The 19,254-nt window shown below is 46.2% G+C and overlaps 1 protein-coding gene and 1 long non-coding RNA gene across 2 annotated transcripts in view; one reads left to right on the top strand and one right to left on the bottom strand.

Moving 5' to 3' along the window:
• Positions 1-786: 786 nt before the first annotated feature.
• Positions 787-19,254, bottom strand: part of kdm6ba (lysine (K)-specific demethylase 6B, a) — a 100,095-nt gene continuing 81,627 nt past the window's right edge. Inside the window, 23 exon segments of the mRNA XM_038730483.1 lie at positions 787-2,418; positions 2,616-2,786; positions 2,994-3,120; positions 3,416-3,557; positions 3,650-3,837; positions 4,048-4,162; positions 4,318-4,466; positions 4,578-4,646; positions 4,730-4,830; positions 4,918-5,123; positions 5,356-5,461; positions 5,784-5,910; positions 6,021-7,756; positions 7,758-9,659; positions 9,867-10,448; positions 10,603-10,779; positions 10,916-11,086; positions 11,290-11,367; positions 11,484-11,769; positions 11,887-11,982; positions 12,165-12,288; positions 12,867-12,981; positions 14,788-14,875. Coding sequence (XP_038586411.1) covers positions 2,401-2,418; positions 2,616-2,786; positions 2,994-3,120; positions 3,416-3,557; positions 3,650-3,837; positions 4,048-4,162; positions 4,318-4,466; positions 4,578-4,646; positions 4,730-4,830; positions 4,918-5,123; positions 5,356-5,461; positions 5,784-5,910; positions 6,021-7,756; positions 7,758-9,659; positions 9,867-10,448; positions 10,603-10,779; positions 10,916-11,086; positions 11,290-11,367; positions 11,484-11,769; positions 11,887-11,982; positions 12,165-12,283 — 6,666 coding nt within the window. The 5' untranslated portion in view covers positions 12,284-12,288; positions 12,867-12,981; positions 14,788-14,875 and the 3' untranslated portion in view covers positions 787-2,400.
• On the top strand, positions 2,091-2,630 carry LOC119911587. The gene is made up of 3 exons (XR_005445916.1): positions 2,091-2,190; positions 2,358-2,421; positions 2,507-2,630. It is a non-coding gene; the product is annotated as an uncharacterized LOC119911587 (long non-coding RNA).

Raw genomic sequence — 19,254 nt, 5'->3', positions numbered from 1 at the left:
GGGCGAGGCAAAGAATGGTGAAAACACATGTTTACAAAATTGGCGTTAAGGGGTTAAATTAAATCACCAACTATTTTGATAATTGATTAATCATTTTGAGTCTTTTTTTTTTATTTAAAAGAACAATTCTCTGATTCCAGCTTCTTAAATGTAAATATTTTCTGGTTTCTTTACTCCTCTAAAACAGTAAACTAAATATCTTTGGGTTGTTGACAAAACAAGACATTTGAGGACGTCGCTTTGGGAAACAGATTTTTCACTGAATGACAATTTTTAGAGTAAACAACTATTCGATTAATCAAGAAAATAATCGTCAGATTAATCGACAATAAAAATAACCGTTATTTGCAGCCCTAGTTAATTAAAAAATATAATCTATTAACATGTCTGTTTTTGAAAGCATTCTTACTTTAGAGCATTTTTTTCTACACATGCCTAAAATTGTACACAGTACTGTATGTTCTCTATGTATGCAGAGATAGATAATACACTTACATGTTTTCCACCCCTGGGTCCTAATGTCTGCAGGTAAGAGCGGTTTTTTGGTTTGCTTTTGATTTAAATGGCGTGACAGAGAGAAGTTGAGTTCATTTCTGTTGTACTATCCAACATAAATCATGAGTATCTCAGTTATTATTTTATATTCCTTGGATAGATTCTTTCTTTATATTGGTATCTCATTTATTCATATTTTACTGGCAGGTTGTGGTCAAACCTCTGTGGCAGACAAGATGTGACCAAGCAAGTGAAATGGGGGGGGGGAATTAGAAGGTGCTGATTCACTTCTGGATTTATCAAAAAGCGTTTATTATTAATAGTCATAGTAATGTCACACAAATTCACAAGTGTTTTAAGACATGTCTGGCTCAGTTTGGTGTGTGTGTGTCTGCAAGTATGTCTGTGTGAATTCTCTAAACAGTGCAGTTATAAATAAACGACCACAAAGAGAAGGAAAGGGGTAAGGTAATATTGCAACAGGAAAAATAGAATTCTCATTTTAAGAAGACAAACAGGAAAAAAAAAAGGTTGTTCAAAGAGAACATTTAGCACCATCTATCCCGTTATCATATTCAACAGATAATATCATAAAATCATTAAAATCTCGTCTAAAAGCCCCCTACATAATAAAAAAAATTACAATTTCTCAAACACTTTGGAAAAAGTAGTTTTGTTTTTTTCCTTAATGAGCATACAAACACAGCATTCCATTAGTCATCTTCTCTACGTGAGCAGTGTGCCTATCGTCTACAGGAAAGGTGGCGTTATATTCATGATAAAGATATCATTTAATATATATCAGGAGAAAAAGGCAGGAGTCGTGAGAGGCGAGCACCAGAGAAACAGCAGCCTCCACTCCTGTGGACACACAACCCCCACATTTCAGTTCTTACAGAGCAATCGGTCACTATAAAAAATAAAGAGAAAAATTGCAAACTTGTACAACCCTATTCAAAAAGGGAGAACATTGATATCCAATAAATAGAGGAAACATTTTAAATTAAATGTACAATGCCAAAACAAAACTCCAGGAAATACTAAGTCTGCATATTAGAACAAATCAGTCAGAGGTACAACACGCAAACACCAGATGACCATGATTTTTTTCTTTTTTTCCAAGATAGTTCATACAGAGATGGAAGAAATGAACAAAAAGACCTGATGAGTGTCAACTGAATATTAATCTCCAGAAGAAAAAAGTATAATTCATACAAACACAAGATTTACAACACATACAAGAATCTGAAAGACAAAAATGAAATCCCCCCCAAAACAACCAAAGTCATTAAAACCCGTATGTTTTGAAGCATTCCAAACACTTGTATTTTTTTTTTTAAATTCTTAATGCTTTAGAAAAATGTTCATATCTCTATTATTAGTATTTTTCATTTTCTCTCTTTTCTAAATACAAGGCCAATGTGGTATATATCTAGGCTGATCTAGTTTAGAAAAAAACAAAACAATAAATTATTTTAAAAAAGACAGCACCCCACAAAAATTGCAAACAGCATGTACAAATTTCAGTATTCAAGACGACAACAGAAAAGTTCTCTCGGGTACTGACAGAAACACGCCATTGAAAGCATCACCTTCTCTCCACAGTCTGTTCAATGGCAGCACCAACTGCCCCCTGGGTCTCAACATCAGAGTTGCCAGGGTTACTGGTTGAAAGCACCATCTGAGAGTAAACTGGTATGTTTTATTGGCGGCTTGGTATCTCTTTTTGTAAACAGTAAAATGAGTAAACGTATTCAACTGGCTGTTCGGCAAGTATTAGCAGTAGTAGCAAAAATGATCTTTAAATAATGAAAGGGTTAGTTGAAAACCAAAGTGAAACTGTCTTTTGTCCTGTCTGGCAGGAGTTTTGGTTATGGCTGAGGAGACGCAGGAAGGGGAGCGCTGTCACCGGGAGGAGGTGGCCTGGTGAGACAAGACGCACAATTGGTTTACAAATAATGAAATTCATGTATTAGTGAATAAGTTTCATTGACCGTTATTTGTATTTCAGGTCAGAAAGGAACCTCAAATTCTAGGAGACTACTAGCACAACTATCAATTATGGAAGAACAAAAGATTAAGAAAGCAGGAATATTCAACGGCGGTTTGTGTCTGCTCACCAGGCTGAAGGAGTCATATGTGTTCATGAGCTCCTCTATGCGGTACTGCTCCAGCACCACGACGTTGGTCAGGTTGGGGCTACGCTGACGTGCGCAGTCCTCACAGTGAACCACATATGTTTTCCTGCTGCTGTTCTCACTTGTCACAAACAACAAATTGAACACCTCCACCTGTGACAAAAAGGAGAGAACGGGTTAAGTAACATTCAAAATAGTTGCAGAACTAACAAGTGAGTCAAGAATATTTCTACTGTAAATCTGTGGTTTGAGAATCAATAAATATATATGCTTCTAAATCTGTAGCGCCGCCTCACACGCAGGTAGGTGTACACAATAAACTGGCAACTGAGAGTCTGTCTGTGATAGACTGATACTCACATCACACTCGTTGCAGTAGTAGGCAGGTTCGTCCTTGACCCGACTCTGATAGGAAATCTTCTTGCCTTCAGCCACCAGTTGGTCCCGCAGGATCTGGATGTGCTTCATGGACTGCAGCAGGCAGTGTCTGGCAGAAAGGTAAAGAGACAAACGTTAATTAAAAGTTACCATCAAACGTTTCAACGCCAATTTTGGAATTTTTCTGTGCATGTATTTTAACAACTTACAAAAGCAATGTGGAACAGCCTTGCCATAAATCCTACCTTTCCATCTAATGCAGTACAATTTAACAGGGCACAAAGGGTATACGATCAGTTTCAACACTGAACATTATGACCTTAATGAAAGTAAGATTTGTTGCATTACTTTAAGCCAGGTGTAACTAATACACGAGAAGCTGAACGCAGTTTGTTTGTACTCACTTAATCATCTTGTAGGTGTCTGGGTCTGTGATCTTCACAGTGCGGGCCACGTTCCAGGACACATGAATCATGGGGACGATGGATTTGACCTTCTTTACTTCGTTCCACTCAAACCTCTCCAGGGCCAGCTGGTACTGGTAAGCTGCAGATACACATCACACACAATGTCTTAAAAAATATTCGCACTATTGTTGAAGTAATCTGTGTTTGGTCGCTAGGCGGCGCGCTTCTTACCATTGAGAGGTCCGACATTCCAGGCAATGTTGTTGCACCAGCCAACAGCCTGAACCCAGTGAACAGTTCCAGCGTTGATCCACACCAAGTCTCCAGGCCGCTGGATGAAGCGGTACACAGGGATGTTGGCGTTGTAGAGGTCCTCCAGGACTGGCCACCAGGACCCTGTCAAGTAGTCCACTCCGTGCCTGAGAACATTAGGAAAAAGTTGTTAGAGCTGATGTTTGAGTCTTGAAAGGTGCAGGGTTTAACATCTAAAATAAACCTTGCACTCCTACTTGCATTTAATATTGGTATATAAGGTAATTATACTTTAACCTGTAAATTATCCAAATGTATAAAATGTAAATACCAACTGAACAACGTCCGTTTACATTCTCCGATTTATCCCTACTCACTTTTCACAGAAGTCATTGATGGCTTGCCAGTAGTCCTCATGGACAGAGAACCACTCGCAGTCTCCGGGGCCGATGTTGATATTCACCGAGCAAAAGTTATTGTTCTCCTGGTGACCTGTTGAATGATGAAGATGGAATATCTTCTGTTATGCCATTTCATTTTTTATTTAAAATGGAGCAATTCAGAGAGTAACTTGTGTTGCCTGTTGTTGTTTAACTAAAGGTGTCTTCCCACCAGTGCACACATTAAGGAGTCTCAGTGTCCTTTACCTGGCGTTCGGCTCCCTGGAACCTTCATGTAGAGCTGGACAGTGTTCATGCCTAGGATGGTGTGACCGACATGGCTCAGCATGTTTCCACTGGATGCCACACGCATAAATGCTGGCAGCTTCTGCAACTCCTGAAGCTGGGGCTTCCACCTGAGCAGAGAGAGCAGTTTAGAACTCTATTGTCAACTTTAATCTTCAAAGACCACCAGATTTTGCTACAGAGCTCATTACTGTCTTGGGTGATGTGTTCAAGTTTCTCACCTCTTGGGATCTGAGAGGTCAATGTTTGTGCCAAATTTAATTATCTTCCCCACTGGTTTCTGCTCAGCACTGAAATGGAAAAAATTAAAGCATTACTACAAATTGTACAACACTTGTTTTGGTAAACGTTCCACTCTTAACACTATCCTTACCTGCTACTTTCTTTAGAGCCGTCCTTGCTGGACATATCAGAACCGATGGATGGTTTCTTCTCATCGTCTTCATCATCCTCCTCATCGCTGCCTTTCTCCTCCTGAAAACATGGATTACAACATGTTCATCAGCTGGACTGCAGCACAGAATGCAGAAACACGGGAGTCCCAGAAAAAGTGGAACATACCTGCAGACTCTCTTGGAAGCTGGAGGCCTGGTACTGGGCGTACTTGGCGATGGTGGTGTGGGAGCGGCTGCTCTCACAGGGCCACGTCTGACCTGTCCCACTGGGGTCCCAATTCTCATCAGCAGGCTGCTGTACCTGAGTCCTGACCTCCACTGCTTGCTCTGAATTTGCTTCCACCAGTGACTTTGTAGAAAACAGCCCCAGGTCTAAAATCAGTGAGAGGAGGGAACATTAGGGCACATACGTTTGAGGCAGTTAAGCATTACCTAATTGCTGAGACTAAAGAGCAGCAGGGATGATGCAAGTACATAGTGCGTCTGTTTGTAACTAATGAACCAAGATGTTGGGCAAGACCCTTTTTTAGTAGTGTGATTTCTCCAGAAGTATCAGGAAAGCTTTTTACATGTAAATAAATTGAATGTGTCAGTGCAAACTTACTGAGTCGCAGAGATCCAGCCAGGCCTCTGATGACAGTAACAGGATTCTTGGGGTCTGTACAAAACTGCAGCAGCACAGGGGAGAAGGCATCCCTCTTACTCTCCAACTACAGAGAAGAAAAATCCCGTCAGTACACAGTAACAAACTCTTGCAGCTTATTTGTCTTCATGCCTGATGAATCACCACAAGAGGGCAGCACAGGCACAGTGTACCTAAATATCAACTCTTTATTCTGTACACTACATATGAAGCCAACTTTATGTTTTTTAAAGACTGCTTTATTTGTGTGATTTCTGATTAAACATTAAAGTGGCTTCCCACCTTTTCTGTTGGCTGATTTATTCACTTCCCATCATGTATCAAATGAAAAGCCAAAGACTGAAAGGAAGCTAGTAAATGTATGAGATGTAGTGGACATGGTGACTTACATAGATGCTGGGTGTAGGAGGGTTGAGTTTCTCTCTTGGAATGCGTTCCTCGGAGGTCATGATGGGCTTGACAGAGAAGGCTGGAAGCAAGTATGATTCTCTGAACTTCTCTTTTATTCTGGTCCCCCTAGAACAGAAATAAAGGGTCCTTTAAACTGCGTAGTATGGGGGGGGGGGGATTTAAAAAATTGTAACCACGTTTAATGTTTTGTTTAGAAAAGTCCACAGTGCACTTACTTGCAGGACCTGATAATTTCACTGGCCGTGTTCTTGATGGTGATGTCTTCCAAAGGGATCCTCTTCTCCTCCACCTCAGAGGCAATGAACGTCTCCCTGTCCCCGCTCTCCACTTTGATCAGACGAATCTTCAGCTCCTTGGGTGGCCCGTCTGACAGCGCCTTCAGTTTCAAGAAGTCTGTTGAACCTAGTGAAGAACCAGATTCAGGGCCTTTGTTGTGCTCGGAGGATCTCTCTTCAGAACTTCCCGAGGCCCACTCTGCGTGCTCCCCCTCATTGGTGGAGCTGGCTCCGGATGCTTCTTTGCGTTTCTTTTTATCTGTGTCACAATGACCCCGATTCTTCTCAGACCCCTCCTTGCTTTGGAGGTTGAGGTCACCAAGAATTCTCCGATCCTTCTCCTTATGGCTCTTGCCCTCCTTGTGCCGCTTGTGGCTGGAGTGAGTGGATGAAGAGGATGACGAAGAGGAGAAGGCCATCTCGTCTCTCTTTTCTCTATGCTTCTTCTTTTCTTTCCGGTCTTCATGGTTCCTGCTGCTGCTGTGACTGTGACCGTGCTTCCTCTTCTTCTCTTTCTCCCTTTCTCTGTCCCTGTTTCTGTCTTTCTCTCTGTGTTCCTTTACTTTAGGTTTGTGTCTGTCCCCCACTTTGTCTGGTTTATCATGGGAGTTCTTGTTGGGAAGTGACTGTCGACTGAGCATGACCTCGCAGCTCTTGCCCAACTCCGCCAGAGACGACTCAGAGATGGTCGTCAACTGTTGCTCCTCCTTGACCACCTTAATTGGGTTTATTGTAGGGAAGCTCTCCTTTGTGGTAGAGTTCATTCTGTCCTCTGGTGTCTCTCCATCATCTCTCCAGACATCAGCATCCTCTATTTTCAGTTTCTTATCTTCCAGCAGAGAAGCAGGAGAGGTCTTGAGAGGTGGGACAACTGGACTGAACGGTGGATTAGTTGAATCTGACGTGGGAGAGTTGCCTTGCTGCTGGCGGCAGATATCAGGGCCCAGTGAAAGTGAAGAGGAATATTTGACCCCAACCAGCGCCGAAGGAGGGGGTCTTCCGAAAGGCCCACCACGGTAAGCATACTTCTGGCTCTCTAGGACTGTTGCTAGCGACTTGAACATGTTGTTTACACCTGTTTGGTGGAGGTGGGGTCTTTGGGGTGGTGGAGAACATGATGGGGTCTCAGAATCCTCTTCGTCATCCTCCTCATCAGCCTCACTTTTAGTCTGCTCGGGGAGGCCATAAAGTTTAGCCAGGTCACTGTGGCGGTAATTGGTGTTGCCTACTCCCATTCCCACATGCATTGACTGTTTAGGGACATTTGGAGAAGGTTTAAGGTAGTCCTCGTCCTCCTCGTTGAGAGAAGATGTTCGGCTGCAAGGGGACGCCAGAGAGCCTTGGCGGCTGAGCACAGGAGGGCTAGCGTGCTGATTGGATCCAAAGTCTTCCTGGTTGGGCTGATGCTTGGTCGCCGGAATGAGGTCTGGGGCACACAGGTAGTTCTTGATAGGCTGGACACTAGGAGCAAAGTTGTCAAGAAGACCTGCGGAGCCAGTCTTTTCACTGCTATACATCTCCTCTTCCTTTTTGATAGATTCATCCAGCATGGCCATAATGTTAGCCAGACCATCAGGGAGCAGTGTGGACATCTCAGAGGGCTCTTCCTCAAACTGAGCACTGTCAGAGTCATTTCCCCTTGTGGTGCTGGAGCTGGAGGATAAAGGTGGTGGTTGGGAGGGTTTCTCTGGGAAAAGCCTGATAGAGTTTTGGGGGCTCTCTAAGTGCCACGGTAGGGAGGGAGTGTTGGCTGCCGTCTCTCTCCCTGGCTGAGTCTTTGGACTGGTTGGGTGCGGCTTGCATTGCCGGGGGCTTGTTGGCGTATATCGACTGGTTCATCCCTGAGGTGCTGAGTGTTGTTGAGGGACTGAAAGTCGTTCCGCCATAATTGCCCCTCATCTCCCTCTGCCGCTGCTTTTCCCTGGCATACTCGGTCTGAGGTGTAAGAGGGGGCGGCCGCAGCCTTTCAACAGGAGTAGTGGCGGTGGGTGTCTGGCCTGGTGGACCAGGGAGTATGCCACCACGGCTTAGCCAGGGGTAGGGGGGTGAAGCCTGGGAGTTGGGGGGCGATGGACCTGATGAAGGTGCAGTAACAGAAGAGAGGCGAGGAGGTGGGGGTGTTGGACAAGTGCTGCCAGCGAGCAGTCTCTCCAGATTTTCAATAGCTGTCTGCTCTTTGCCTTTTGCACAGCACAGTTCCTCCTCTTCCTCCATCCTCTTTTTCTCCTCCTCTTTCCTCTCCAACTCTCTATGTTTTCGCTTCTCTTCCTCCTGCCTCACTAGTTCTTTCTTCTTCCTCTCCTGCTTCTCTGCTTCTCTCTTCTTCCTCTCCTCCTCTTGCCTCTCCCACTCTCTCCTCTTCCTTTCCCGCTCCTTCTTCTCCCATTCTCTCTTTTTCCTCTCCTCTTCCTGCCTCTCCCATTCTCTCCTCTTCCTCTCCTCTTCCTGCCTCTCCCAGTCTCTTTTTTTCCTCTCCTCCTCCAGCCTCTCTGCTTCTCTCCTCCTCCTCTCCTCTTCTTGTCTCCGATTTCTCTCCTGCTCCTGCCTCTCCCATTCTCTCCTTCTCCTCTCCTCCTCTTGTCTTTCCAGTTCTCTCTTTTTCTTCTCCTCCTCCTTCTTTTCCAGCTCTTTCCTCTTCCTCTCCTCGTCCCGCTTTTGTCTTATTTCCCATTCTTTCTTCCGCCTCTCATCTTCTCTCATTTTTCTCTCGCGCTCCTCTCTGTCCCTCTTCCTCCTTTCTTCAGCTTGCATGTGACCCTCTAGCTCTGCGTCGAGCTTGTCAAGAGCCTCTTCGATAGACTGAGGAGCAGAGGTTGGAGCTGGTGGACAAACCTGCGGCCGAGAGTACGCCTGTGTTGAGTCTGACTGATGACCCAGTCTAGAGGAGAGGGCTGGATTGGATGGCTGAGGGCCAGAGCGGACAGTGGAGCGCGGAGCTGGGCGGTATGTAGTGGGAGAGCTAGGAAGAGGATTTGAAACTCTGCTTGTAATCACACTGTCTCCTGCCCTCTGGTGCCCTGAGGAGAACAAAGACGATGATGAGGAAAACGCAGGAGGCTGCTCCAGTTCAGCCTGAGAATAGAATGACATCTTCCCCTTTGTGGGTTGGGACTTGGTGGGTCCCTGTTGTGGTGTGGCCAGCCCCTGCTGGTGAGGTTGGTTGGCAATTTGGCCTCTCTGACATCCTGGCTGCAGCAGCGCATCCAGCTGAGAGGCGGGGCCACTGACGCCTCTGGTGGAGGGTTGGGTTACCGGCTGTCTTCCTCCCTGCCAACTGTTATTACTGCTGCCGTTGTTCACAGGGCAACCAGCAGGGGGTGATGTAGTCACCGTGGAGGCGCCAGCCATAGTTACACCTCTAGAGCTGCTGCTGTTTCTATAGCCGCTGATGGAGCAGGAGCCCTGCGATATGGGAAGATTGGGGGTGATGACAGGTGTTCGAGTGGAGTTTGTTGGGGGCAGAGGAGGGCTGACATGATGGTGATGCTGGGGGGGACCTGGAACCTGACTATCCATGACCTGACTGTGGCTCTGCTGGTGCTGAGGTAGCAGTCCTGGAGGCCTGTAGATGCCCGACTCCTAAAGACAAACATACAGAACAATGTCAATTAATTAATTTAATAATGATCAATATAGATAAGATATACTTTATTGTATATAATATATACTTTTTTGTGATAGTAAGCCTGTTTATTTCAGAGTAAAAACACCTGCTGCATTATATCAAATGACCATAACACGAAGAACAAACTGATGTAAACTACTGAGTGAAAGACTTGTACTCACTAGGGAGTGACTGCTGGGCCTCCTCTGGTATCTCCAGGCCTCATGAGGCCCACTTTGCTGTTGCTGAGGTACTGAGGTGCTGCTGGCAGGAGGAGGGGTTGGAGGACGAGTAGGGGGACCCTGGTGCCCCAGCCCTGGATGAGGCTGGAAGTGGCTGTAAGGCACACTGCTGCTGCTGCTGTTGTTGTTGCTGGTAGCAGGAGGGTTTGCTGGTGACGACTGCGCATGTAGGTGTTGATCTCTGTCTCCCCTGGTTGGGGTAGATGCCGTGTGAGAGGTAGCTTGGCTGCCACCTTGGCCCCCAATGAGAGGGCCTCTCTGGTTGTGAGCACCATGAGGCTCCATGGCCTGGCAGGGTGAACCTAGCCCCAGTTTTGAGCTGGGGCTGGGGTAGGAGGAGTGAGGGGTGGTGGGCTGCTGGTTTACAGCCTGAGGTTGGAATGTGTCTTTCTGAAGCTGAGGAGCACATCCCTGGTTGTAGCTTCCCGGAGAAGAGTTTGTTGGAGGGGAGAGGTTTGAAGGAGTGGAAGAGGCAGGAGAGGATTTTTGGGTGTAGCTGCCCATTCCATGTTTGTTGGTTTCCTGTTAAACAATACAGAAGGAGAAAGAACGCAAAAGAGGATCATTAGTAATATAAAACTCTTTTATGACACCACTTAATCCAACAGTAAAATATTAACCTCTGGGTCCAAATACCATATATCTAATTGAAGGGACATTTTCTTACTGTTCGGACCTGGAACTCCTGGGATGGCGTGTTCTTGCGTTCAGATGTCGGGGGCTGCCAAGAAGTGCTGTTGTTCTTGTGAATGGGGTTCCAGAAGGCAGGTTTTAGAGGGAGGTGGTGGGCCGAAGACTGGTGCGGCGATGTCAAAGAAGGGCCAGGGAAGCGCTGCAGCCCATGATGGGATACCTGCACAGTGAGTGGGACGTTACAATATTTTCCACTCAAAGTAAAGAAAGAAAATCTAGAACTGTGGTCGCAAATTGCCACTCATTGTGGCTGTTTTGGTATAACACAAAATAATCCGCTTATTTCTGTCTGATACCTGATCCGAACTCTTTTTCCTCTTGCTTGGGCTAGGGCGGTCCTCGGCGGCGGGGCGGGACGACGGGTGCAGTGATGGCGGAGGAGTGTGCTGGATAACAGAGTTCTCTCCCAATGGAGGACCTGGTCTCTTCAGCTGACCCCCTTGCATCTTCCCTGGGTAGCCCCTCTGCTGTGAACAGAGAAATGAAAGGATCAGTGTAGACAACCAGTGCAACTATTGCAGTGTCAGTTCAAAAACATTCCTTTGCTGAAATATTCAGCCAAAGCTCGGTGACACTGGCTTGTCGCAGCCGATATGACAGCCAGAAAAGAGACTGGTCTATGTCTATATGGATGATGAAACACAATCATAGCCAATTAGAGAGCTCGTACCTGGTGCACCTGAGCCCACATCTCATCTCCCAGCAATGGTGGACCCCGGGGGACATGCTGCTCCTGAGGACCCCCAAACTAAAGCAGACAGTAAAGACAACACAGAAACCGTGAAAAGGGTCATTTTTTTCAACTGTGAAAACAATCTGCATGCATTTTCCATCATCATCATCATCTTGTAGCAGGTTACTCACCTTAAATAGCTGGTTTTGTCTGCTGGGGGGAAGATGGGGGTTGGGGAGAGACCCGCCGCTGCCTGCATAGCCTCCATTATGGAGACGGAGTGAATGCTCGTTGGGCAGGGGAACAGAATGTCCTTGAGGAGGGAGGTGGGATTCATACAGCTGACCTAGTTGCTCCCATGCTCTGTGGGGAGGTGGAGGATGAAGATGATGATGAGGTGGAGGTCTCTGCTGCTCCCTCTGAAGACCTGGTAACATTGGCTGTGGGAGCTCAAGCTTCTCACCTCCTCGCATGGGCCTGGACAGCCAAAAAAAAAAGGGTTACACAATATTACGACAAATAAACACACAAAAAAAGGACAGCACACTCATGTCATTTTGTTGATTTTCACTGATGATTTGGTGCTCGTCTTACCCATTACTAAAGAATTTACTGGGATGGTTCAGTCCACCCATAGGACTAGGAGGTAGATGGGAAAGGAGCTGGTGTTGGTTCATTCCAGGCGAACACCTGACAGGGAACAGAGAGAACACACACCATACAGTCAGAGGATATTTCTTGCATTTTTTACACCAAGGTTGTTGAGCTTTTACTTCAGCTCTCTGTTAAAAAAATAAACAGGTTCAACCTGGCGGTTTTAATGAACAAAGGGGTTAGTAAAAGTTTGTGTATGTGTTGTCCTGGCTACAGACCTGGCAGGTGGCTGCCAGGCGCGGCCGCCCATGGGAGTCCATGGTCCCCGGTTGAGTCCGTCCAGAGGGAAGGAATCCCGCGTGCCACGCCCGCCAAACTGCTCTACTGCGTGATGCATCCAGCCTGTGGATGTTAGTAACATAGTTTACTCACACGCTTACATACAGAAAAACCATTTGGATGAAGAGCAAGATGGAAAGTACTACTTTAATATCTTTACATTTTCTTCTGATTAGTGGCCGACCTGCTCTACCTCCTGAGCCACAGCCACCCCAAAGTATAATCACATTGTGTTACCGTTAAAAACGTACCATGATCTTTTTATTATTATGGCATCCATAGTAGATTTGTGGTCAAATGGTGGACTTGTCATTATGCAACAAACACCAGGGTTCCACGGACTGCCTTAAAAAGCTACTGCACTACAATTACTAGCTGGCCCAATTAAAATTATGGGCTATAGCTGTGGGATACGTACCTCTCTTACTTACAACTTAAATATAGCAATTTAAAAGAGATGATTTATTTGAAATGTCATGCTTTAATTTAAACCTATTTATACATGTAAACAGGTTGTTTATCTATGGACTAACGGTACTAACTTAAAAAAAAAAGGTAATATAACAGTAATAATATACATAATTATAACACAATGTCTGTCATTAAATGTCATTCAGGTGAATTAGAGAGCTTGTACTTACTAGACTAGCTGTGTCTGTGAAGCCCTCCACTGCAGCACAGAGAGGGCCTCACCCCAACACTGAGAATATCTGTACTGTCCGACTCTTTAGCACCAAGAACCCAAAAGCCTATTGGCTGCAGAGAGAGAGAGAAGAACAGGAGAGCCACTATGAGAATACGCAAGACCGAGACACACTGAAAAGTCAATAAACGCCAGTGGGCTCTCTATTATAGAAGCTAGTTGTGTGTGTATGTGTGCGAGTTGCAGAGGTTGGCAGCGGGAGGGTTTAAGTAGAACAGAGGGCAGGGGGGAGCTTACTGTGACTGCAGAGGCTACCTTTATTTACACCCAATTCTCGCCATTGAAATTTCCACTGATTGTGCTCTGGTGAGGACCCCGCCCCCTGAGCAACATTAGCATAACTTAGATTTGCTTGAAGTCTCAAATCATGATGGATGTCTTTGTCTGTAGCCTTGTGCTATGAGTCAGTCGGCCTGCAGGAGGCACCAGTAAGCCAGTCTGTATGGAACAGGATTATTACTGAGGCCCAGATGGCTCAGTGGGGAGCTCACCTAAGAGGACAGACCTGGGGTTACTGTAATCCTTACCATGGGCCTCCTGATAACAAGAGGCAGCGGGAAAGACTAAGAGTGAGAGGCCTTGGTCACATGCCATGTGTGTGTGTGTGTCTGTGTGTGTGTGTGTGTGTGTGTGTGTGTGTGTCTGTGGTGTTGGAAGCGATGCCAAGTGTGCAAGCTGCATGGTTGTGTCAGGCTTGTGCTGATTTAGTGCATGTGAGAGAGAATAGTGTGCGCTCTTAAGTGGATGATTGTGTGTGTGTGTGTGTGTGTACGCTGCAGTACTGTGAAGGATGTGTGTATCTAAAGTGTGTGTGCATGTGGATGCCCAGTGGATTCACTAGGGTTTAATCTCATTACGGCAGGCGTGATGGAGAGGGAGAGGGGGGAGAGAGGGGGGCAGCAGCGACAGACGGTCTGAACAGGATGGAAGGATAGATTAAGGAGAAACGGTGGAGATGGAGAAGAGGGAAGGGATGGAGGGAGGTGGAGCGGAGTCAAGAGCAGGAACAGTGCCATGAAAACGCCCACACACCTTCTCCCACACACACACACACACATATACACACGTACACTGAGACGACACAAAGGAAGCGGTTGAGTGGAAAACGCATAAAAGAAGCTGAGAGATAACTCCAGCTACACTCCCCTCCCTGCTTTCTCAAACACTGGACACAAACACCTACACACATACAGACACACACACACACACACACACAGAAAATACAAAAGACAAAAGACACAAGGTGTCAAGATACAAATAAGTCTGTGTAGTACCTCGATTTAAAAAAGACAACAAAAGAGATCTCTGACAAAACCTGCGAGGCATGTATTCGCACCTTCACCTTCACCAGTGCGGTTGAAAACTAATGTTAAAACAAACACATAAAGATGTAACAGATGAATAAGGTAAGTGAAAAGCAATGTATAATGCAGTAGTTTAGAGTGACACAGACATGCACACACACAGGTTATGATTCATTTATGTTGCTCAGCAAAGCACTCTTCCACCAGTTTTCCTAAATTAGCTCTGGTCATACGCAGTCCTTCCTCCCACCAGTTCCTCTTCTCTTCCTTTCTTCCTCCCACCAGTTCTGGATCATTCTCTCTCTATTTAAAGCTCAGTAGGGGATATTTCAAATGTTGTACACTTTTAGCTTGTCAGGAGGGGTGCTATTTAGTGATACACACACACACACACACACACACACACACGCCGGCCTCTCTATCTATCTCTCCCCTTCCGCCTCATGGGGATCACCATCCACCAGGCTCTGCTGCTCTGTGAAGATAGGCTGGCGTTAACTGTCAAGACTGCACACAGCATGCTTTCAGACAAGCACACACTCATGCCGAGCGTACCTTTTAGAGTAGCACCAAGTTATTGATTCACAGATGTGTTAACTCTCAGCTTCGGCTGCCAATCATCTCCCTGGGGTCCCCGTCAAACCTGAAAGACAGAGCAGACAAAAGCATTCATGTCAAGCTGTCATAGAAACAACATGAAACCACACTAAACACGATACTCAGAGTTCTGATCACAACTGTCATAAACCTAAAGATCTAATTCAAGGCTGACGATGGTCTTTGCTTTCAGTGGGAACCAACAACAACCTCTGCTGCCTCGCTTTTCTCACTTTCTAGACAGTGAATCGTCACTACCCTCACCCCTCCTGGTTTCCTGACTTCTATGGAGATGCCTGGTTTCACCGCAGTACTGAAAACTTGAAGGTTGCTCGGAGGTGAAAGGGTAAATCGTCAGGAGAGGCCAGGCACAATGGGAGCGAGGGGGGCTCTTGCTCGCTCACTCTTTTTTTCCTCTTCGCAGGCAGACACAATGGTGAGAGTGACTGTGTGCGGCTCAACAGGCGAGCAGAAACACAAACAAGGCTAGTCTGCCTCTAACAGGAAGAGCTGGGCCGGCTAAGTCAACTATCGCATGAGCAAGAGCAGCGCTGGGGAAACATAGTAAAATAATAAAACATTATGGAGATAAAGGAGAGGGAAGGAGAGCGGGCCTAGGTGGGAGTTTTAAATAAAAAAAAAAAAACGAGACACATAATGAAAAATCTAGCAAGACACCCCGTTGTGACTGGTGAGTGCAAACAGGGACACAGTGGCGAGGTTGCAATTACCACTTTTATAGAGGGTGTGTGTTTATCTCTGTTGTGACCAAACGGTCGTCTCTTCCAGTTGCTATGCTGGCGATCACATTGCTCCCAGCCACTCTACCAGCACAGTGTGAGAAACTCAGTACCCTGAAACCAGATAGTGTACACAGACAGAGTTACATACCAGCTCAGGTTCTATCAAATGATACCAAAGTGATGAAATGTGGTTACACCAGCAGTTCAGCACTGTTTGTGTATGGAGCCAACAGCGCGAGTGTGTGTGTGCTTGTGTGCTAGCATTACGCATTAAATTTTTCGGGGGAACCCCTGATGACTCAGCGGCGTGGACTAGGGCTTACCCAAAACCGCTCCCCGCAAGCTCCGCCCTCGTGGAACACCCCTTACAGTCAGGTGACCGGGGGCGTGTTTCGGTGCCTGCACAGATGTGACAGCAGCGGGAATTTCTCGGACTTCATGATGTCATTTCTGCTTCCTATGAAGCGCAACGCATGGGTTGATTGTGTGTGTGTGTGTGTGTGTGTGTGTTTAGATTCACAAACAGGATGTGATGATGAGCTGCAGAGGGGAGGGAGGGGTTCATGGCCAATAGAAGAATCAAACTACCAAACCGTAAGTTCATGAGAAATGAGGGGGCAAATTCTACGAACACGTTGATCAATCTGTTGATCACTCGTTTATCTGTTATCTGTTGAGTTTGAGTGACAAAAGTTTGATTGATAAAACACTCACTCTGCAAGTGCGATTGCTTTTTGCTTTCACTTTGCTTCAATTTAACCACAACAAGCGGTTGCGTTGCTCTATACAGCCGAGTACATAGAGTAAGTGACTCAAGTTTAAGTCAAAGTAATTTAAGGACCTTTGCTACAGTCTTGCTAGTGCCTCAGTGAGAGTATACGCAGCTGATATATGTATCTCTTATTACCCTGTTACATCAAAAATTCCCCAACGGCACAACTCATTCAAGTGAAATCCCCCCCCAATCGACACCAGACATCAAAGAGCTGTTCCTGTCAACACCCTCGTCATCGTAGTTAGCTGGTGTTGCTGGGACAATAACTCAATAATCAGCTGGGAGGCGGGGCCAAGCAGGAAACTTTGGCAACGAGACAGAGCGGTGTCAACCGTCATCAACCACACCAAGTAAAAAGCTGGGAAGAAACTAAAGGAGCTCTGTTGAGTCCTCTGTGGCAGCTAACAAAGAAACACACACATACACACACACACAAAATAAATAAATCTACCATAATCCCACGTGACAGACGAACCCAAGCCACGAGCTTGTGGCTGTGCATAGGGAAGCTTACTTGGTCACTACCATGAGCTTTATTTATTCACCATCACCCTTCCCTGCCAACCACTGGCCTGCTCTGGTCCCCAGCCAGACAACCACACTGAGGCCATGAGAGGAAAATAGAGCGGAGGGAGACAGGGAGAGGCAGTAACGGGCATAACACTGCAAAATGTATCTATGGCAGTATAAAAATTTGACTCCTTTCTACCTCTTGAAAAACCTGAACCTTCCTGCAAGGAGTTTTTCCGCTTGCTTAAGTAGCATTGCATTTAATACAAGATGAATGATTTGTTGAGCTGGAGATTTGACTGGCACCATGGTAGTGTTAATCAATATTGCCTGGGGAAAGAGCAAGATGTAGATGAGTAAGAAGACAGCTTACACTGAGAGCGCGGGAGTGACCGTGTGAACCACCACAGAGGACGAGACCACTGAAAACTAATGGCAGGAAGCTGGAGAGTGTTACTGTCCTAGTGAAGTCACTGTAGAGAGTCTGTCTGATAAGAAATGGCCAGATAAGGCAGGGAGAAGTGGTAGATAACAGAAAATAGAGCGAGAGAAAAAGTCCCGCAGCAACAACTTTCTGGCAGGGGATGACGGAAAGGCCGTGCACGACCCGGTCTCCCTCCTGTCTCTATGTCTTGTTCTGTCCTCTCTCGCCCTCTCTACTCCATTTGGCCATTACATAACCAGTCCCAGATAGAGATCGTGTTCTGAAGGAAACACTATTCTTTCTCTCTCTCACAAACACACAACCAACAGAGGAACAGCCAGCCCCTGCATCCGTCCTCCCCCACCTCGTTGCCAGGCTGCCTGTGTGTGTGTGTGCGCCCGTGTGTACACGTTTATTTGATTGCGTGTGTGCAAACGTCAGTGCATGCCGTTCCAAAACGGTGATGCGGGCTAACTTCATCATGTCCACATCCTAACACACACACACACACACACACACACACACACACAGACAATCAGAAGATACTGTTCCAGTCAGCACACATAAGACGGTGTGGGTCAGCAGAGGACACACAGCACACAAATACTGAAGCATCTGACCCCTGTGATGGACAGACGTCTCCTGCTAGCGTCCATCCCAACAACGCAGCCCTTCATCCGGGGGACAGAGCGCTGACCTCACCCTTCCCCCAGTTACACCTAGGCCTTCCACGCTCTGCGGCACGCCAGCCAGCCATAACAAGCCAGATGAAAGCTCTCTAACGTTGTCTCCTCCTGGCTTACATGCGCACTCCCTCACATCTGCTCTATATTGGGGCAATATCAGAGAGGGGCCTTAAAGCACAGGGGGGACCTCTGCCGGGTTGACAACGCTTGTTATTTCAACATTCAGTAGATTGTGAAACAGCAGAGTGAAGTTGGTGGTTTCTTTTTGGCTGTTGGTGGTCAGCTTCTCGCCGCCTTTTTTCACCGTCAATTTTATTTGTATTCTAAAAGATCCGCTTTGGCTGCGTATCATTTAAGAGATGAGAACGTTGATTTCCGGATGCTTGGTGACGATAAACAGTTGGCCTACATTTTTATCTGTTTGTGGAAAAAGGGGGTGGGGGGCTGGTGGAAATCTTGAGGCCCCTTTTGTCTCCTGACTTACCAGCCTTACATCTGGGCCTGTGATTGACAACACACAACTGGGTTAGTGTGGTGCTTCTGTCTTCCTCTCACACACACACACACACACACACACACACACACACAGAGCAGATGCACGTGCGTGTTAAGTTAAAGAGAAGGGGAACAGAGCTCGGAGGGGAAAGGAAGCAGTCGTCACAACCACAGGAAGTAGGCCTCCCTGAAGAGTGTGTGTGTGTGTGTGTGTGTGTGTGTGTAAGAGAGAGGCCTTGGGGAGGGGTTTGAAAGCTGGGGCTTCCTGTCTGAAAAGATGTGTGTGTTTTAGTCTGTTAAAAGCATTTTGACTGTTAAAAGTAGATGACAGTGATCGTTATGTGACTAATATGACGTCTCTGCAGATGTGAAATGTCAATTCAAAAACCTGACTGGTTTAAGTCACGGCTCCTAAAATACACCTCAGACACACGGCCGTCTTGTGTGAAGAGCACGTGTGTCCAACTCATGACTCACACAAGCCTCGTCGGCAAAAACATGACTTTGAAAAGCTGCTCACTTGGCTCTGACCCTGGGTGTTATGTGAAAAGCTTTGTTTGCCACCCCTTTTTTTAGCTTCTGGTAAAAGTGAATGATAAACATATGACGTAGAATGAGTGTGCGAGTGTGTGTGAATGACTTCTCCCAGTCACTTGTGCACCCTGCTTAACTTTCACAGAAACTCCGCATTACTACATCAGAAACATCAGTCTGGATTTCTCGGCAGACATAACACCGTCTAGCTCGAGGTGTGTGCGTGTGAGATAGAAACAAAAAAGAGAAAAGAAAAGA

This window comes from Micropterus salmoides, unplaced genomic scaffold (genome assembly GCF_014851395.1).
Source record: "Micropterus salmoides isolate LMB-PRFRI ecotype aquatic unplaced genomic scaffold, ASM1485139v1 Ms_hic_scaffold_2, whole genome shotgun sequence".
Lineage (NCBI taxonomy): Eukaryota > Metazoa > Chordata > Actinopteri > Centrarchiformes > Centrarchidae > Micropterus > Micropterus salmoides.
Note: the sequence above shows the minus strand (reverse complement) of the source record. Positions and strands in the feature narration are given on the sequence as shown.